This window comes from Tachypleus tridentatus, chromosome 1 (assembly GCF_004210375.1).
Source record: "Tachypleus tridentatus isolate NWPU-2018 chromosome 1, ASM421037v1, whole genome shotgun sequence".
NCBI classification, from domain to species: domain Eukaryota; kingdom Metazoa; phylum Arthropoda; class Merostomata; order Xiphosura; family Limulidae; genus Tachypleus; species Tachypleus tridentatus.
In genome coordinates, this window is record NC_134825.1 from 18,754,352 (window position 1) to 18,776,313 (window position 21,962).

The window sequence follows — 21,962 nt, forward strand, 5'->3', positions numbered from 1 at the left end:
CGTTCGACTCGTAATCCGAGGGTCGCGGATTCAAATCCCCGTCGCACCAAACACGCTCGTCCTTTCATCCGTAGAGGCGTTATGACGGTCAATCCTATTATATGTTGGTAAAAAAGTAGCCCAAGAGTTGGCGATGGATGGTGATGACTAGTTGCCTTCCCTCTAGTCGAACACTGCTAAATTAGGGACGGCTAGCGCCGATAGCCATCGAGTGGCTTTGTGTGAAATTCAAAAACAAACAAACAAACAGTCTTGCCATGGTCACCTGACATCACAACGATTTGAGTTTCATATTAGAATATGTCAAGTATACATGGATGTATTATTATGCAGAATTTCATGCTTATTTGTAATATTTTTAAAATTATGCCCCTAAAAGATCCACCATAATACCGTGACCAAAGCAAAGAAAAGCCAGTGGTTTTGAAATCTTCTCCAAAATATTTCATAATATAATATTAAAAATGCAAATAATAACAACTTCAGCACCGTATTTTTCTAGCTAAAACAGCTTTGTATATTTTATTTTGATTAGGTGAATAACGATTTGAATGTCTTAACGTAAATATATTGAATAGAGCTTGCAATACGAGAAAGACCAGTTTCAGTCTGTCATAGTGTGTACTTTTACGACGCAATGGAAAATTTATCACTTCGCACAAAAATAGAAACAATACGTCTGGAAGAAAAGCATCTGTACTTGAAAGTAGCACGAATATAGGCTTAGATTTATTACCCATAAAACTTTTACGGTGGAGAAAATAAAATAAAGAAGTTATTTGAAATTTTTATTTGCATCGAGAGGCTTCAAAATAAATTAATATTAAACAGATGTTTTACTATTAAACCTATGCTAGTTTATCACTTTATGTTTTAGTAACGAAAGAGTTTTTACAACAAATGAAAATTTAAGTTCTTCAGAATATTTAGAACATTTTTGCATTTTATATATCCGTTGCTGGGATCAAACCATGAGATCTAGCGTTATAACTCAGTTTGTAGATTGTTATAAAGTTCAGAATTTAAAAGGCATACAGCCATTAAAATAAGTAAACAAAACAGTCATATGTTTTATAAATGAGACATATTGCTATAATTTAGGATTTTTTTAGGCTACATTTCCTGTATTTTGAGACACTTTAATAATTAGAAAGTACTAAAATTTACATGAAAATCATGCTTGTTTGAACATTAAGCATTTTAATACAGTATTAGGTAAGAGTTAAATATTAGTAAAACACACTCGAGAAAACCTAGACTAAAACAATCTTAAAGTTTTTGCATTAAATTAAGATATTAAAGTAACATGTCCTCAGCTCCAAGAGCAGAACATACTCATAAGTTAATCTTGTGCTCGACTCTTGGACCTTCCGAGCTTTAGGTCGAAACGTTGTTCGCTCCTCTACGTAAAATATTTTCTCAACCCAAACGAGCCGTTTTTACATATAAAAATAATATCATGAATAATAATAATAAAATAAATAATATAAAATTATATATTCAAACATCTAAACACCCCCTCTATATTCCGACACTCAGTGCCACACAACCCCTTTCAAATATGTGGTCAGCTTCCGGTCAGTTTCTTCTTTCTTTCTTTGTGAACCTGACGATGACCGACAAATGTCGAAACGTTATTCGCTCCTTTACGTAAAATATTTTCTCAACTCAAACGAGCCGTTTTTACACATATATAGCCTAACATGTTAATCATCAGGCCACGAATTTATAGCTACTTAGAGATAGACACCGAATTTATTTTCATAAACCTTTCTGTAGATATATATTCGGTTGACATTCATGAAAACTTACATCTCATTAAAATATTTTTTCTTTAAGGGAGATAAAGTAATTTTATTCTAAATTCGATTGGAATTAAAATTCAAACTAGCCGAGCTGTTATTCGTTATAATCTGTACTAACGGTGCACGGTAGGCTGGAATTAACCAATCAATCGCCTTTATTTAGTTTAGCTTAAATTATTCACCCGTGAATTTGTAAAATGATAGAATGATATTTAGGACTTTAATTTTGTGAGAACTGAAAACAACAACAAGCTTTTAGCCACGACTTGTAAATTGAAGCAAAGGAATTATTATTTCTAATACATAAGTTTGTTTGTGGTTTAAGCACAAAGCTGCACAATGAGATATCTGTGCTCTGCCCATTACAGGTATCGAAACCCAGTTTCTATCGTTATAAGTCCGTAGGTACATTGCCTTGTCACTGGGGGGCTGATAGTGTAATAAAATGTGATCGAAATTGAATAATTTCTATTTCTTTTCGAACATAACGTTTTGTTAATATATAAAAGTCAATAATTTTTTATCGTACTCGCCGAAACATAGAAGGAATATGGTTATATATATGTATATATAATTCAAGCGAAAGAAAATCTTACACAACTCTTTCTTATTTGGAAAGAATACTTTTGCTACGTCTGATAAAATCATGCACAAAGTGGTCCACAATCATCTTTCTTACGTTAAAGTTTCATAAATAAATAACTAAATAAATACAACCATGCAGTTTTCAACATTTTGTAGCCAAAGTCAAACAATTTATACTGACATGTCAGCAGAATTCTACATGTAACCTATGTAACGGATTTACTGTTATATGTTTATACATACGTTTGTTTCAGTTTGATGCATGTGAGGTACATTGTTGGATATGTATTGCGCAAGTTCTACCTGTTCACTAAATTTGTAGAAGAATCTTGAGAGCAAGAATCAACAATATATGTTTTGAGGAAACGCTAGCGTGTCTTCGAATATTGTTGAACTTTTGAGGATCTCGCCTAATGGGTATATAAACTGACGCGCCGAGTGACAACAACAGAATATTTTTTGGTTGCTACAGTAAGTATACCATAAGCTTAGGAAGCTATAACTGTGATAAATGCTTACTAATAGGAAAATTACAGATACTTGACCAGAAACGTTTATAGATTTCGAAAATCACAAACTTATATGGATTAACTTCGGAAATTAGTATTTTCACGAGGATATTAAATACCTCAATCAGTAAAAAAATCATCCTGTAAAGGGTGTGAAGCCAACCAAGAAAAGAGGTGTAAAAATATCAAATAAGAATTAATTTCCTCGTCATGAACCTGGACTATCAATAAATACTCAGTTTTTGATTATAGTATTTCTACAAGGACAATTGATATTAACGAGTGAAGATACCTAGCTTCCCTCCAAATAAGAGCACCTGTGTATCAACACAGAATTAATTCGCTCATCGTAAACCGTCTATAAAATATTCAGTTCCAAACCAGGTAGAAGATTTAGTATTGTTTGTAAGTTTGTAAAACTCTTATATATAAACCGTTAGTGGCAATAACAATTTGTTATAACCGTTGTTATAAATTGTATTGTTGTTTGAATATTAAAATATATTTGTGATAAGAAAGAAAACTGCATGTATCAATCTTGTCGGCAAATATAACAAGTTTGATAAATATCTACATTTAATTAACTTATAAATTCAAATTCAAGTTTCCGGTTATTTGAAATCGTAATTTGTAACGTACGTAATATAATGAATCTGAGATAAGTTAGATCACGTAAAAACTATCAGTAACTCACAGCATGATTAACAGACATTCGATTTCAGTCCGTGTTTGCTACGATATGTCCACGTTTACACTGGAGGGAAAGCAAAAATGACAATAATAACTGCTTGAGTTGTATTTCCTTAGATATTTAATTATTTAAAATAGAAAAGATAATTTTATACAATCCTGTATTTCAACAGAAAGGAGAACACTTTATCTCTTACCTTTCTAATGGCATAAGCAAATAAAACGTATTTTCTGTCTGCTGATAAGCTGTAGGTATGGACATCGTAAAGTCTCTGTGAAGAGAAACCATATCTCAGATTATCCATATTTCATACAACACTGAAACTGGAGAAGGTTCCGAAGTAGAAAAACACGATCAAATGTAACAACCAGACTGCTGATATCTTGGTTAAAACGACACTTATAAATTTTAAACAACACAGATATAAAATGAAGAAACAATGTTTAATGATACACAATAAATAATTAAAGATCAGACCGACTCTAGTCTAAACACACAATGAAACATTTCTTAATAATTTACTAATCGAAAAATCTTAAGACTTAACACAGTTTTGTACACAAAACACCATTCGAAATCTCACTTCGTCACTGTCCCACTGAGCGGTAGTAAGTTGTCCAAATATGTAAAGTGTAAGAAACTGTTCCAAGTTTCAAGGTCTTTTATATTTATACAGTAAGTTACTGGGTAAATTCTCTATTGTATTCTAAAAAATTTTTAAACTGAGGAAAGTCTCGTTTTTAAATATGTATTGTAAATCATTACATGTTGTGTTTACTTTCAATTTCTGTATTATCCAAGACTGTTAATAATTTAATGAACCAGTTAATATTTTAGTCTTGATTTCTAGCCAACACAGTACAATGGTGAAAACAGTTTCACTTTTGTTGTAATGTTGTTGTCAAGGTCTGTGAGGTAAACGATAAAGTGTTTAGTACAAAATATTTTCTCATTTTTCAGGAGAAAGGTACAAGTTTTTTGTTTATCAGTATATTTGCCATGACAAACTAGTGACAAGTCAAGGAAAACTATATATATGATTATATGTCATGGCATAACCCTAACTAGTGACAAGTCAAAGAAAGCTATATATATGGTTGTATGTCATGGCATAACCCTAACTAGTGACAAGTGAAAGAAAACTATATATATGATTATATGTAATGGCATAAACCTTACCAGTCACAAGTCAAAGAAAACTATATATATGGTTGTATGTCATGACATAACCATAACTAGTGACAAGTCAAAGAAAACTATATATATGGTTGTATGTCATGGCATAAATCTTACTAGTCACAAGTCAATGAAAACTATATATATGATTATATGTAATGGCATAAACCTTACTAGTCACAAGTCAAAGAAAACTATATATATGGTTGTATGTCATGACATAACCCTAACAAGTGACAAGTCAAAGAAAACTATATATATATGATTATCATACACGCACCACTCTGATTTATTAATTTTCTAACCTTGTGGAACTGAATAAAATAAAGTCGACTAAGACTGCTTTATTTATTTGGTACAAAGACAACATAGAATTCATAAAATAATCGGTAGTACAACATATTTTATGACACATTGTAATCAAAACAGATGTCTTTATTTTATATATTCACATACTTGTTCACAATTCGAATTCGTTTTTAGATGTATTGAGTTTTAAGTATGAAAGTAAACCCTTGTGACAGCAAGGCCATTAATAAACCATGCATCGATGTAACTCATTCTTCTATTGAATGCAGTTTACACCATGAACTTCTGTTTCTTTATAAGCATATTATAATCCGTTAAGCCTAATTACCAGCAGTATTGCTTCGTCAGTTGCGAGTCTTAAGTCAGGAAGTTAGGGACCCTTTTAGGGTTAGCCGCATCAAATCCGCCCATATTTAAGTGTAAATACACACTATCAAATATACACGAGCTCTAATTCGCCAATTTGAGAATTGGACAACCATTACGAATGTTCCTTTATTACTAACGGAGCTAATATAGGATACACACATAAATATCTTGCTGCGGACAAGGCGCGGTCGGAAAATAACTATAAATCTTTGAGAAAACTAAGCGCATGCGCAGATACTGTTTAAGACGTTGAACTATTGGTTTACCACTCATCTACCCCACTCACAAATTATCGTTGTGTTTCCAAAATGATACAAGTTTCGCACTTGAAGACATAAATTGTTTCGAAGTAACATATAAACAAGTACAAAAGTAAGACATAATTATTTTTGTTGTATTAATATATATATAAGTCAATCCATACATTTTGATTTGTTTCTACTAGTATTAAAGTCAGGGAATCGAGATTTTAATATTTATTCCACTCAAGAATTTACCTAAAGATTACTTATAACTTACAAAAGTTGTGTTTGACATGAGTAGTGTCTTATTTACGCTTTCTGCGTTGTATAAAATGAGATGTCCATCAGAATCTCGGAAAATAAATTCTTTTTCTGAAATGTAAAAAAAGAAAACAACAACAAATATTTTGAAATTCTAAATGAAACATCGAAGTTTACAATGTTTGAAAGGAAGTATTGTTTTAAAATAAAAAACTAAAACCTTGCTGAGGTGAAATAATAAGGTAAACAGTTAATATTATTACAGGTCGTTTTAATTTCAAATCATCAGTCATCAGTTTCCAATGCTTATAAAGGTCAATAGATGGAAATGACATTTGTAACTCAGCTGTGTTGCTTAGTGATTTTTTAAAAGTAATGTCGTTTATAATATTCTCTATGCAATTAATCGAGTTTTAAGTTTCTATTTAAACTATTCTCTCACAATAGTATTAAGTAGGTGTATTCTCTCACAATAGTATTAAGTAGGTATATTCTTTCACAATAGTATTAAGTAGGTGTATTCTCTCACAATAGTATTAAGTAGGTGTATTCTCTCACAATAGTATTAAGTAGGTGTATTCTCTCACAATAGTATTAAGTAGGTATATTCTCTCACAATAGTATTAAGTAGGTATATTCTCTCACAATAGTATTAAGTAGGTATATTCTCTCACAATAGTATTAAGTAGGTATATTCTCTCACAATAGTATTAAGTAGGTGTATTCTCTCACAATAGTATTAAGTAGGTATATTATCTCACAAAAGTATTAAGTAGGTATATTCTCTCACAATAGTATTAAGTAGGTATATTCTCTCACAAAAGTATTAAGTAGGTGCATTCTCCGACATATTGAATTAAAGTGAGAAATTGTCCAGTTAACTGGTGAGCACAGGGTCTTTGTTGATTTGTAAGTTAATAAACATAGCAGTTGTAACCAGATATAACAAGCGAAGGAAAAGAAACATTAATGATTGGTAGGCTCGTGACAGTAACAGTAAAAGAGAATTGAAATGTGTTTTCGCGTTTTCATTGCAGGAAAAAGGCTTAATTTTTAAGATATTCATGTTTTGGTTTTGAAACCATAATATTCTGTGTTACCTTTCAGAATCTTCCCCCCAAAACAAAAAGTTTTCTCTTGACTTCCTACATATCTATTTTATAGTATTTAAAGTTTGTTTGAGAAAGCGGTTATAATACAATGCCAGGTTTTATAATTCTCGTTTCTCGAACTTTCTTGTGTTGTTTCGTTTTTTTTTTTATAATATGCATGTGTTTTAATCAGTTCCTTTGTCATTTAAACGTGTTCCAGGCTGTGCTTGAAAACATACACAATTTATTTTCAGTAGATTAAAATAAATGTACTGAAATGTTTGATTCATTTAACGTTTCATAAATCATGTTTGATTTGTTAATATTTCTGTAGTTCTGTTCTGCTACGAGAATATTCCAGCAAATATTGACCAATAACAGCTCTGTTAGAAACAAATAAAAAAAGAATTCGTAGAGTGACTTAAAGCGATTTCTTTTTTTCTGAAACGAAATATAATTTTTTATACTTTTTTAAACTTGTCGAGAATTGTATTCTTAAAGCATTTAAATTTGCTATGTATTTATTACATAATTCATATAAACTTAAAAATTAAAAACACAATATTTACCAGACATCCACGTGCCATTAAATTTTCTGGGTGTCAAACTCCCATCTAAAACTTCTATTAAGTTAAGTCGTGGACCTTTCACTCGAGACCCTTGGTAACCTGTGAAAAACATTGTACAAAATGTCTTTACCATTGACACAACTAATTTCACGTAAGATCTCTATTACTGACACAACTTATTGTACATAATGTCGTTATTACTGGTACGAATTATTGTACATAATATTTTCACTATTTGTACGACGTATTGTACAAAATATCGTAACAGTTGGTTCAGCTTATTGTAAATTGTCGTTGATCGTAAATTACAATATAATGGAAACCTGTTTAAGAAATATTCGTGGACAAAATTTCTACCTTTTTATTTGTTGTTTTTTTGTATTTACTAAATACACCTTCACCAAAGTTGAAATTAAAATTCAAGGAAGATTGAGGAATCTTCTCACAAAATATCATGGAATATGTTTGAAACATCTTCGAGGGTAATCCGAGGGTGACGGGTCCGAATCCCCCTCACACCAAACATGTTTGCCCTTTCAGTTGTGGGGGCGTTATAATGTGACGGCCAATCACACTATTCGTTGTAAAAGAGTAGCCCAAGAGTTGGCGGTGGGTGGTGATGACTAGCTGCCTTCCTTCTAGTCTTACACTGCTAAGTTAGAAACAGCTAGCGCAGATAGCTCTCGTGTAGCTCTGCGCGAAATTCAAAACAAACCAAACCAAACATCTTCGAGGATAATTTTTTTTCACTGCCTTTTTCAATTTGGCTCTAATTAGCAAATCACGTTTCATTATAATTTAAAAGCGACAAGGACTAAATGTTACGAAAAGAAATAATAGGTATAAAAATTAACATTTGAACAAAAAATAATTTTTCTGCTATTTTGTAACTGAAATAATGATAGTGAATTGACTTTTGATATTTTTGTTGCAAGTTGTTTTAAAAGTTGAAATTAATGAAAGAATTAAACTTTTAAAGAGATTTGCTCAGAAAAGGAAAGGGTTTAATTTTTGATTTTTATGTTTGAAATAAGTAGAGACAATATTTGAAACAACTTGATACTTTTATTTTATACACAAGACACTAAATTGGAAAGTTGTGTGTTTTTATTGTGGGTATCACATTTCTAGACATTAATTGTTTACTTTCTGGCTGCCTTTAGAGAATTTCGTTTTTCCTGTAGTTAAGAGATTCATTCGAATGGAAAAAAAAATATTTTGTTTTTATACAAAAGGTTTGGTTTGTATTTCGCGCAAAGTTACACGAGGGCTATCTGCGCTAGCCGTCCCTAATTTAGCAGTGTAAGTCTAGAGGGAAGGCAGCTATTCATCATCACTCACCGCCAATTCTTGGGCTACTCTTTTGTCAACGAATAGTGGGATTGACCGTCACATTATAATGCCCCCACGGCTGAAAGGGCGAGCATGTTTGGTGTGACGGGGATTCGAACTTGCGACCCTCGGTTTATAAGTCGAGTGTCTTAATCACCTGGCTATGCGAGGCATTTTTATAAAAGTAAGAAATACCTTAGTTTTTTTTTACAGCTTTACGTCATAGATTAATTACTATAAACTTCGAAATCGATATATCACTTACTTATTGCGAAGCTTTCATCCTTAAGAGCATTACATTTTCACAAGTTGAAAACAACTCCTTACGGAAGAAAACAGAATTTTTGTGAAAATAAAATCTGTTAACTATCATTCTAAATATCAAGTTATATCATTCTTCGTGTGGTTTCTGTGTTCCTGTGGTGGCGAACATCAATGAATGATTCTTCGTGTGGTTTTTGTGATATGATTGTGGTGAATACTAACTGAATGGTTTTGTATATATCGATGTGTGTGTGTGTGTCTGTTAAAGTTGTCTTTAGTTTTCCCCACAGGTGAAATTGAAATGAGAAACTGCGCCGTATAGGCTTAACGCATTCTTTGATTGGCTGAACCCTCTGTTGTAGACCGCATTTTCGCCTATTTAAGGCTCATCAATACAGCTTGGGTCAGAATACCAAAGAACCAAAGACGTTCCATCAGGCCTCTTATAATGGTTATGTGTATATAACATCTATTCTAGCGTCCTGTCAAACGACCCTTGGAAACTTTTTTGTTTATGATTTATGAAACTAGAAACGTTCCACCACGAAAATTATGAGTCATAGTAGACTGTAAGCGTCTTTAGAATTGAGGTGGGTGTAGACGTTTTTTTTTAATCAATAAAGTAATTTAGTGAAACTTGATTGTTAATTTTTAATTGTAAAAGTAAAATATCCACTTTACTTAAGAGCTAACATTTTCCTACCATTTTACAGGAGAAGAAATCTCAATTATATTCCCCGTGAAAGGAAAATAAAACATTACCAAAGATGTTTTTCATTAGATATCGTGACTGTTCGTCAATACGCACCAACAAATTACAGCAAATAAGAAAGTGACACTTTTCTCTCTTTAAAATTATTAATAACTTCCTTTATAGTAACGCCATGGAATTTAGATTAACAGTTTCTTGTCATCACTTCCATGCAGTCGCTACAGCTATATCAAGCTTAATAGTTTATTTTAGTTAATTAAGCTAATATCACATGACACTAAAAGCTTCTTAATTCGATAATTTCATAAAATGTAGTAAATTTATGCTGAAAAGTTGGCAATGAATAATCAATAATAATAATAATAATCAATAATAACCGTGCACTCGTACGATTCTTTTGGAAATTTGAGATAGAAACTGCTAATTTAGTTGTTTGACCTAACCAGTACTTACGTATATTCACATTTTTTCACCTTATAGTTTAACTGCTCTAAATTAGCTAAAAAAACTAGAACCAGCCCATTTTACTCTTGAGGTGAAACTATAGTAAAAGTGTTTGACCGATAGCTCACGTACACCAAACTTTTGGTCAAATTTGAGCGGTTTCTGTTGAATAACTTTACACATGTGACTTATATTTACTCCAACGGAGACTCATAGTTGTTGACTGAAAAGATCTATCAGTGTATCAAATGTAAATGAAATTACATAAAAGTTAACTATGTTTTTCTATCAAATAAACTTTCTGTAGTTTTGGTGCGAAGGAAAAGAAAAAAAAAAAAACTCGATCAAAATTGGAGATGTTATGTCTCAGGTATTTCTTAATGGATTGGCTTAAAATATGGCAAGTGAAGTAGGAATCCGTTAGAGCTCATCCAATGGAAATGTATGATAATTTGAATTTCCACAGTTGAAGATAAAGAAGGTCGAAAATCGCTAAACTATCACTCTTGTTAATAACACACGTCCTGCGTGGTGGACACAGAACAGACAGTCTATTGTGTAGCTTTGTGCATAAGAACAACAAACACAAACGAAATTTTCTAAGAGTCCTATTTTCTCAAGTACTTTTTCTACTAAGACACATTTTAGATTTTTAACATTGCAGATTCTATTCTATTCTAAATATTCCCATTTTCATTACACAAAACATCAGGGCCTTTAAATATATTATAATACACACGTTTACTTTCATAGCATAAAATAGTAAGTTTAAGGTTTAATCGAAATTTTCACAGTCGAGCTTTCAGTTTTTTCTATCTCTGTTTGAGATCCAGAGTTTCAATCCTGGATGTATTTTAATGTGTTGTTTTAAAGGTTTTCCTTCCAGCAAGTTGAAGATCAATTGAAAATAATCACAGGTACCTTAACGTTTAACATACGTTTGATGGGATATGTATACTGATATAGAGCCTGGTTACAAGAACTGAAACAGAAATGGATCACCTGGACTGAGTAAAAAAATGGCTGTCACAATAAGAGCAGAAACGAGGATTATCACCAAGAGGGCGATCCCGATCCCGCGCCAGTCTCTTTCGTCCTGTCCTGAAGACACCAGCTCCTGAAATAAGATATAGTTAGTGTGAAAGGCATTAGACACATCTAAGTTTACTGTCTGTAGATTATAGACTCGAGTTCAATATTAACGAGAACTCTGCCAAAGTGTTACGATAATAGAATATTTTCTAATTCTTTCAATTTTATGTCGCTAATTTCTTTATGTCATTACGGAATGTAAACTTCAACACTGTGGTAATTTTTCACTGATCCCTGCTGACAACTGAATGAGTCAGGGTGAGAATACTTATCATTCTTTAGAATTACCACATACTTGTACCAAGGGTATGTCGTAAGGGTTCTGATTGAATGAACATACTGATCAAATTTAGGGTATGAAATAACAGTCATGGTACCCAATGCAGTGTCTTAATCATAGAGAAAAACGTTAGTAAGGAGCTATAATATGGTACAGTATATACTAGAATAAATCAGTTTAATATCACTCCACAAATACACCTTCTAAAAAACAGTGTTTAACACTGTATATATTAAATTTTGTTGTCATGACATGACACAAAAAACATAGATAATTGTCAACAGAATAGAGAGTGTGCATTAAAGTTTTATGTGATGCTGGATGGGACTCTCCAACAAATTACTGAAGACTTGAAATACTCACCAAATACTGTCCAGTACACCCTAGATTGTTAGATTAAGACAAGCAAATTTGAAAATGGACAATGAAGAGGCAGGACACCTAAACTACATGATTCTGATGTTAAGTATCTTTGTTTATGCAGCCTTCAGGCCAGGAGGAAGACTACCACTGATCTGAAACATGAGGTAAACGACCATGTACAAAATAACAGAAAAGTGTCCAGATAAACAGTGTCAAGAAGAGTGAACAAAAATGAAATATATGGTCATGTAGCAGTTAAAAAAACAAAAAGTTAAACTTTGATCCATAAATATTGTCAAAATACTGAAATTTGCTAAAAATACAAAACTGGACAGTTGATGATTAGAAAATCGTGAAATAGACAAATGAGGCCAAGTTTCAAGTACACTGCTGGCCAAATTCTTATGGCCAATGAACATAACGAAAACATATGCATTTTGCGTTGTTAGACTTAACCACTTATTTAAGTATAGTTCGAAAGATGAAAATAAGAAAAGGGAAAATAAAAATAAAAAACTGTTTTAGCATTTAATATGGAAAATGTGAACACTATGAAATTAGCCTAAATACTAGCTGGTCAAAAGTTTAAGACCATACTGAAACGAAGCGTTAATCGAAAACACGTAACGAGATTTGGTTACTTGTGTTCAAACATTAGCGTTGTCAACATCTCCCACTGACATCTCTTGTGTTACATTAGGTAAAAACATGGCAAAGGCTAAAACGTTGACAGAGTTTGAACGTGGCAGAATTGTCGAGCTGCAAAAGCAAGGTTTCTCTCAACGTGCCATCGCTGGTGAGATTGGGCGTAGTAAAACTGATGTTGCAAATTTCTTAAAAGATCCTGAGGGATACGGAACGAGAATTTCAAGTGGTTGGACCAAGAAACTTTCTCCGGCGTTGAGCAGGAGGATTCGATGGGTTGCCCGGCAAAACACCAGCTGATCGTCGAACCAAATTAAGGCCCTTACGGACGCAGAATGCAGCTCAAGAATTTTAAGAAGACATCTACGAGAGAAAGGCTTTAAAAACCGTAAAAGTCTTCAAAGGCTACGCCTCCTTCCACACCACGAAACAACTCGGTTAAACTTTGCTGAGAAGCATCAAACATGGGATGTAGAAAAGTGGACGAAGATTTAGTTCTCTGATAAGAAAAATTTAACCAAGATGGTGCAGATGGCTTCCAATGTTACTGGCATGATAAGGATACATTTTCGACACGACACAGTGGAGGAGGTTCCACCATGATCTGGGGTGCTTTCTCCTTCCATGGAACAATGGAGCTTCAGGTTATACAGGGGCGTCAAACAGCAGCTGTCTACATTGGCATGTTGGAAAGAGGATCCTTATTGACTAAAGGCCCTCGCTTGTGTGGAAATGACTGGGTCTTTCAACAGGATAACGTTGCAATTCCCATTCCCGCAGGACAAAGAACCTTTTCATGGCAAATAACGTGATTCTTTTGGACCATCTAGCGTGTTCGCCCAAACTGAGCTGCATTGAAAATGTTTGGGGTGGATGGCAAGAAAAGTCTATAGAAATAAACGTCAATTCTAAACAGTGCATGATCTTCGTGAAGCCATCTTCACCACTTAGAATAACATTCCAGCCAGCCTTCTGCAAACGCTTATATTGACCATGTCAAAACGAATGTTTAAAGTTATTCGCAATGACGGCCGTGCAACTCACTACTAAGACTTCTTGTTGGGCATTTCCTACCTTGTTTAAGACTTCTTTCTGGTATTGTCTTAAACTGTTCACCAGCTCGTGTTTAGACTAATTTCATAGTGTTCACATTTTCCCTATTAAATGCTAAAACAGTTTTTTATTTTTATTTTCCCTTTTCTTATTGTCATCTTTCGAAGCTCTACTCAAATAAGTGGTTGAGTCTAACAACACAAAATGCACATTTTTTCTTTATGCTCATTGGCCATAAGATTTTGGCCAGCAGTGTATTTGACTTAAAGCATAAGTTGTACTTCCGTCGGAAGAAAGGTGAAAGACACTTACCTCACTGTAACACCTAACATGGAGCATGTGGAGGCATTGTAATGGTTTGGGAGAGTTTTTATGCTGAGACAAAAGAAGGTATTTGCAAAATAGATTGAAAATTGTACCAGCGTAAGTACCATCAGATACTGATTCATCATCGTGTACCCAGTGGTTTGCGTATTATTGGTAAATGATTCTACTACCAAAAATATAATGACCCCAACACTCATCTAACTTATACAGAAGTTGACTAGCTAAGAAAGACTCTGCTACAATCATTCAAATGATGCAATGGCCCCCACAGATCCCCGACCTCAACCAAATTGAGCATATCTGGGATTTGTTAGATCAAAAACTTAACAAATCAAAAGTTACTTCCAAAGATAGATTATGGGAGTCTATTAGAGACATTTGGAATTAAGTCTCAAGAACACTGATTAAATATGTTTCAACAATACCTAAAAGATTGTCTGTAGTTATTAAAACAATGACTAAATATGTTACAACAATACCTGAAAGATTGTCTGTTGTTATTAAAACAATGATTAAATATGTTACAACAATACCTGAAAGATTGTCTGTAGTTATTAAAACAATGATTAAATATGTTACAACAATACCTAAAAGATTGTCTGTAGTTATTAAAACAATGATTAAATATGTTACAACAATACCTGAAAGATTGTCTGTAGTTATTAAAACAATAATTAAATATGTTACAACAATACCTGAAAGATTGTCTGTTGTTATTAAAACAATGATTAAATATGTTACAACAATACCTGAAAGATTGTCTGTAGTTATTAAAACAATGATTAAATATGTTACAACAATACCTAAAAGATTGTCTGTAGTTATTAAAACAATGATTAAATATGTTACAACAATACCTGAAAGATTGTCTGTAGTTATTAAAACAATAATTAAATATGTTACAACAATACCTGAAAGATTGACTGTAGTTATTAAAACAATAATTAAATATGTTACAACAATACCTGAAAGATTGACTGTAGTTATTAAAACAATAATTAAATATGTTACAACAATACCTGAAAGATTGACTGTAGTTATTAAAACAATAATTAAATATGTTACAACAATACCTGAAAGATTGTCTGTAGTTATTAAAACAAAATATTAATTGTTTGCTGAACTCAAGCACTTCCACTGAGTTTAGGTCTGGCATGGCCAAGCGCGTAAGGCGTGCGACTCGTAATCCGAGGGTCGCGAGTTCGCGCCCGCGTCGCGCTAAACATGCTTGCCCTCCCAGCCGTCGGGGTGTATAATGTGACGGTCAATCCCACTATTCGTTGGTAAAAGAGTAGCCCAAGAGTTGGCGGTGGGTGGTGATGACTAGCTGCCTTCCCTCTAGCCTTACACTGCTAAATTAGGGACGGCTAGCGCAAATAGCCCTCGAGTAGCCTTGTGCGAAATTCCAAAAACAAACTCTTCCCGCCAAGAGGGAATCGCAACACGGTTTCTAGCGTTATAAGTTAACAGGCATACAGCTGTGCCACTAGGGGGATACCGAATAGAAACCTTTTAGGTACCGAAAGTTGTGAAGAATCCAAACAAATAGACGGATGAGTGTACCATATCCTACAGAATTCACACTTACCCTCAAACGTGTATATATTTTTAATTATTAGTAAGAATAGCAACGTGTATGAAATATGACGTCAGCAACTAGAGCGATAGAATATTAAATAATAATAATGTGGACATTCTTAAACACTGAGACACAAATTAATAATACTTTACAAATGAAACTGGTCATACCGAGAAAATATGATATAACATTTAACACTTAACTGGACTTTGAACCTATTGAAATGGCTTGGTGTGAGTGTACAAAGTTTAATATACGTACATAGAAGCTAAGAAAATTTCGTGATAACATTCTCCATTTACCACGTGTACCGATAACTAAACTTTAAACTTTAGTCATTTTGTAACGTTGAAGATTAAGAACGCGAATTTTTTTTTATGGCTGGTTTGGTTTGTTTTGAATTTCACGCAAAAGCTACTTGAGCGATATCTGTGCTAGCCCCGTCCCTAATTTAGCAGTGTTCGACTAGAGGGAAGGCAACTAGTCATCACCATCCATCGCCAACTCTTGGGCTACATTTTTATCAAGAAATAACAGGATTGAACGTCACATTATAACGCACCCACGGCTGTAAGGGTGAGCATGTTTGATGTGACGTGAATTCGAACTCGTGACCCTCCGATTACGAGTCGAGTGCCTTAACCACCTGGCCATGCCAAGCCTTCTTTTATGTGAACTGGAAACGGTTTTCTTTATAAACCCAACCTTGACGTATATAAAGCATATAAAAGCAGAACCTCTACCAAAACTATTGAAATAATGAAGGTAAGAAACCTTTGTGAAATACAATATACTATCAATTTCATGATATTGGAAACCAACTAGAATATAAAAGAAACCCATAATGTTTGTGCTTTCCGGATTAGGAGCTCCTTTTCTGATACACTATACGATCATTAAATACTAATTATTAATTAGTTACTATTTCTTATTGATAATTAATTTTTACCGTAATTACTTATTAAAAAACTAAGCAAACGACAAAATTATCTGAGAGTAGTTTAATACCGCCAAATAGCAATCTGAGGAGACATTTTATCACCCTTAACGATGGAACGTGTCTCACATAACCATAGGAATACACTTTATATCGATCTGTAACACTATACTTTTACAAGGTGTGGTTCTGTTTTTCAAACGCCTGCTTGAAGTCTACATCAAAAAATAAGACATTTCATCCACGGCTATGTTTCCTATCGAATACTTCAAACATAATTACATTCTGTGAGATTCTTCGTTTTGTTGCCATAACAAAATATTAGTTTTGGTGGTCCAGTATTCTTGTGATTACTGAAGATTTCCATGTGAAACAATACCCATCTGTTACTACAGTTTGTAGCAACCCTTACTTTATGTTACCTAATTATTTCTACCCGGTCGAAAACAGTTCGTCAATTTATGTAATACTGATAACATTTATTGACTAAACCCTTCCCTTAGTAGTCCCACAGAAATTATTTAATCACAGATTTACTGTTAAATAAATATACAATTATAAATTTTAACAACTATACAATTATATTTATTTATCAGTAAATATCTGATTAAATAATTTCTGTGGGACTAAACCTTTCTCTTTGTCCGACGGTAATTACTTAATCACAGATTTACTGATACATAAATATACAATTATAGAAACAAAACTGGTAATTTTATGAGGGCTGTTTGACTGTGTGGGTATTTGGGTATTGATGTTGTTAAATACCCAGGAGGGTCAGGTACATTTGACCTCTTCCTCCCTCCCGAACGATTTTAGCGTCTGTCTTTAGGTTTTTTTTTTAAAGCTTTTGGCCAGAGTAAAAGTATAACATCATACTCAGGTCCATTTCAGGGCTCAGTCCATGCATGGACGAACAAGAAGTTTTTTGTGTTTTTTTTTCATTTAATTTTTTTTTTGTATTTTCATATATATATATATATTTTTGTTGTATTTTTCTCCTTTTTCTCGATTGAGAGAATGCTACTACTACTTGTAGTAGCACAAACACACACACAAAAAAAGAAAGTAATAATAATTATTATTATTCAATACTTGAATAATAATTCAAAAAGAGAAGAAAAAAAATAATAATAATGATTAAAAAAGAAAATAATAATTATAAAAATAAAAATAAACAAGGACTAAGTGTCTAGTGCATAGTGGCCAGCTTATGTTACATTTCTTAAATATATGTTAAAAGGGGAGAGGTATTTAGGACCATTTACATCATGTACGTGATATCTGTCGAGATCACACATTAAGTCATTTTTGTGCCAATTCTTATTGAAATATTTTAGAGAATTATGCAAGAGTCTTTCAGCTATTGTATCTATGTTTGCATACTTGTGCATGAATGTGGTTGAGGTGCTACGTGGTACTTTGTATGCTGAAGTTAGTACAGAATTTTGTATACGTTGAAGTTTCTGTACATGTGTGGGTGCTATGTTAATCCAGGCAGGTGATGCATATTCTATTGTTGGTCTAATGTACGTTTTGTAGATTTTAAGTATGTTGTCTGGTGATGTTCCTTGGATTTTACCTGAAAGACTTCTTGCATAGTTTGCTCTTTTCCAGATTCGTATCAGTACATTTTAATATGTGGTAGCCACGTTAATTTTGAGTCATAGGTTAGACCTAGAAATTTAGCAGAAGTAGCAGTCAGTAAAAGTGATCCATTCATATAGAGTTTTGGTGGATCTTTTTTCAGCTTATTCAGTCTGCTGAATACTGTGACTTGGGTTTTTGGAATATTAAATTTGATTCTGTATTTCTGGCAGCATTCTTCGATGTTATTTAGGACTGGTTGTAGGTTCGTTGCTGCTATTGACGGAGTGGGGGCACTTTTCCAGACTGCTACATCGTCAGCGAACTGTGATGCATAACCTAAATTTAGGTCCGACAGAGGCATATTACTCACGTACATGATAAATAATATAGGGCTAACAACCCCTCCCTGCGGGACTCCTGCTTCGGGTGAAAAGGACCCTGAGTGGGCCCCATTTACATTTACTTTATACATTCTGTTATCCAGGAAGTTGGACAGCCAGCGAATAGTTTCCTGGGGTAATGCCATTTCAAGCAATCTATGTCGTAAGCCGTTATGCCACACTGTGTCAAATGCTTTCTCAATGTCGAGGAAGCAAGCTACAGTGCATTCTTTTTGTTGAAGCTGTCGGTAATTGATTCTGTAAGTCGAATCAGGTGGTCTGTAGTTTGGCGGTTTTCGAAATCCGTTTTGAATTTCTGGTAATTTTGAATTTTCTTCTAAGTAAACTGACAGAGGATTACTAATTATCCTCTCTAATACTTTGCCAATACACTGGTTAAGCTAATCGGGCGGTAGTTGTTTGGTTTATTCGCTGGCTTTCCTTCTTTCTGGAACATTAATATTATTGCTTCCTTCCAAGAAACGGGGATATATCCAGCTGATAGTGAGAGATTAAATAACGCTGTTAGGTGTTCATATAATCTCTGAGTGCCTTGTTTTAGGAGGATAGCTTGAATACCATCTTCTCCAGGGGCTTTGTTTTTTGTGTTGTTAATAGCAGTTACGACTTCTGTTACAGTGATATGTTTTACCAGTTGATGAGTGCTCCAGTCTTTTGTTTTTTCTTGGTGTGTAATAGTGTTGACTGGAAATTTAGGTGTAAAAATGCTTCTGTTTTGATCAATATAGTTTGTGACTGTATTATAAAAGTATCTGTTCATGTCTGGTTCATGATGTGTTTTGAACGTGTTTTCTAGGTGTTTTTTTAAATATCTCGGCTTTTTCTGTGTTAGTGTATGCTGTTTGAATTGCGCGACTCCAGTTGGTTCCAGGGGAATCCGCTTGGTGTCGCTAGGTTCGCACAGATCAGCTGATTACGACGCCATTTCCCGATTGCAGATATCTTTATTTGTGTATTAGCTACGCGGTTTTAAGTGAAGTGCGATTTTTTTCGTTTGGCGGATTTCAGGATGAATGACCTGAAGGAGCAACGACTTGCTGTGAAATTTTGTGTTAAACTTGGAAAATCTGCGACTGAAACTTTTGCTATGCTTAACACGGCTTACGGTGATGTTGCTATGAAGCGTACGGCATGTTTCAAGTAACATGAACGTTTTAAGGATGGTCGACAGTCCATTAAAGATGATGAGCGTCCTGGACGTCCTTCCACGTCAACTGACGACCCACACGTCGACACAATCAACACCCTGGTGCGGGCAAATCGACGTCTGACTGTCAGGGGAGCTTGCTGAAGAGTGTGGGATATCAGTCGGATCTTGTTACGAGATTTTGACCGAAAAATTGAAGATGCACTGCGTTGCTGCTAAATTCAGCCCTCAGAACTCGTGAGTTTTTGGCCAAACACTCGATCACTGTTCTTCCCCACCCACCCCTACTCACCGAACCTTGCTCCTTACGATTTTTTCTTGTTCCCCAAACTCAAAAGACCCTTGAAAGGAAGAAGATTAATCCCGAGATTAAGGCAAATGAGACGAAGGAGCTGGAGGACATTACAAAAGAAGCGTACCAGGACTGTTTCAACAAGTGGAAACACCGTTGGGATAAGTGTGTGCGTTGGGGAGGAGAGTACTTTGAAGGAGTCCCAGACCTGTAACTTCTAAATAAAGTACATTTTGTTTTATGACGTCAGTCCGCGTATTTTTTTGAACAGCCCTCGTATATACAGCAAAGAACTTGTTGAATAATTATTTATATTCGTTTTTTATGTTTTCATGACAGTTACCTTCTAATAAATACAGTTCAATAGCTTTTCAATCAATAGTATTTAACAAAACGTTTTCAAGTACAACATTTTGGAAACAACTGTGAACAAATTTGTTAAATGACTAATTTTGACTTTGATCCTCAGAAAACCTGTTATCATTATGTACTTATAACTGTAGATCGTTTTCATTATTATTTTAAATCTACATTTCCAAAACCAATAAATGCGACTTCTATCTTATTAAATGGATTATATTATATAATACAATTCTATTGTGAAGTATTAAGGGTAAACACACGAATTATTCCAGGTAGTAGAGTTTTATCCGAGATAGAAAATCTAAAAAATGACTTGATACTAAAGTAATCGGCCAGGTGAATAAAGCGTTCGAATCGTAAGCCAAGGGTCGCGGGTTCGAATCCCCGTCACACCAAACATGCTTGCCCTTTCAGCCGTGGGAGCGTTATAATGTAAGTGTCAATCCATTATTCGTTGGTAAAGGAGTAGCCCAAGAGTTGGCGGTGAGTGGTGATGACTAGCTGCCTTCCCTCTTGTCTTACACTGCTAAATTAGGGACGGCTAGCGCAGAGAGTCGTTGGGTAGCTTTGAGCGAAATTCAATCAAACCACTTAAGTTATCGTCTTTACTCGAATAACATTGATCTTTAATGGTTTAATTCTTCTAGGAGTTCACAGTAAGCGGGTACCGATATAAATATAAAGTCAGTTAACTGTTTTTGGATAAAAGGATTACTGTTGGATAGAAGCCTAATGTCATTTAACGGTATTGAATAGAAAGAACGATTTTAAATGGAAGTTTAACGTCAGTTAAACTTTATTGGCTAGAAAGATTTTAATTAGATAGGTTTGTTTGTTTTAAATTTCGAGCAAAGCTACTCAAGTGCTATCTGTCCCTAACTTAGCAGTGTAAGACTAGAGGGAAGGCAGCTAGTCATCACCACCCATCGCCAACTCTTGGGCTACTCTTTTACCAACGAATAGTGGGATTGACCGTCACATAATAACGCCCTCACGGTTGAAAGGGCAAGCATGCTTGGCGTGATGGGGATTCGAGCCCGCGACCCTCAGATTACGAGTCCAGTGCCTTAATCATCTAGCCGTGCCGGGCCATTAAAAAAGGAAAAAAATGAAAGTTTAGGAATTGGTGCACCAAAAATTGGGGAAACAAGGTAGGAATGAGTATGTTAAAAAGTTTCCTTACAACCATCGGCACTGCATGACCAGGCAATTGATTCGCAATCTCAGGGTCGTGGGTTCGTATCCCCGTAACAACACACATACTGGTCCTTTTAGCCGCGGGGTTGTTTTTAAGTGACGACTCATCCAACTATTCGTTGCTAAAAGAAAAGCCCAAGATCTGGAAGTTGGTGGTGATGACTAGTTCCCTTCCCTCTATACTTACACTGCTAAATTAGGGACGGATAGTAGAGATTGACCTCGTGTAGCTTTGCGTGAAATTCAAACCGAACTAAACAGTACAAGGGGCATGTCCATGCCTACTTCACTTATTCTTCTGGTGTCGAAAAACGGACTTTACAGTACATGTATTGCC

At 34.3% G+C, this 21,962-nt stretch overlaps 1 protein-coding gene across 4 annotated transcripts in view; it reads right to left on the reverse strand.

Moving 5' to 3' along the window:
• Positions 1 to 21,962, reverse strand: part of LOC143244137 (dipeptidyl peptidase 4-like) — a 334,696-nt gene that overhangs the window by 76,342 nt on the left and 236,392 nt on the right. For all 4 annotated transcript variants that reach the window (XM_076488283.1, XM_076488272.1, XM_076488297.1 and 1 more), the window contains 4 exons: positions 11,362 to 11,476; positions 7,608 to 7,706; positions 5,964 to 6,058; positions 3,787 to 3,861 (listed from right to left, as the gene is read on the reverse strand). In XM_076488283.1, the coding sequence (XP_076344398.1) occupies positions 3,787 to 3,861; positions 5,964 to 6,058; positions 7,608 to 7,706; positions 11,362 to 11,476 (384 nt within the window). The remainder of the gene's footprint in view (positions 1 to 3,786; positions 3,862 to 5,963; positions 6,059 to 7,607; positions 7,707 to 11,361; positions 11,477 to 21,962) is intronic.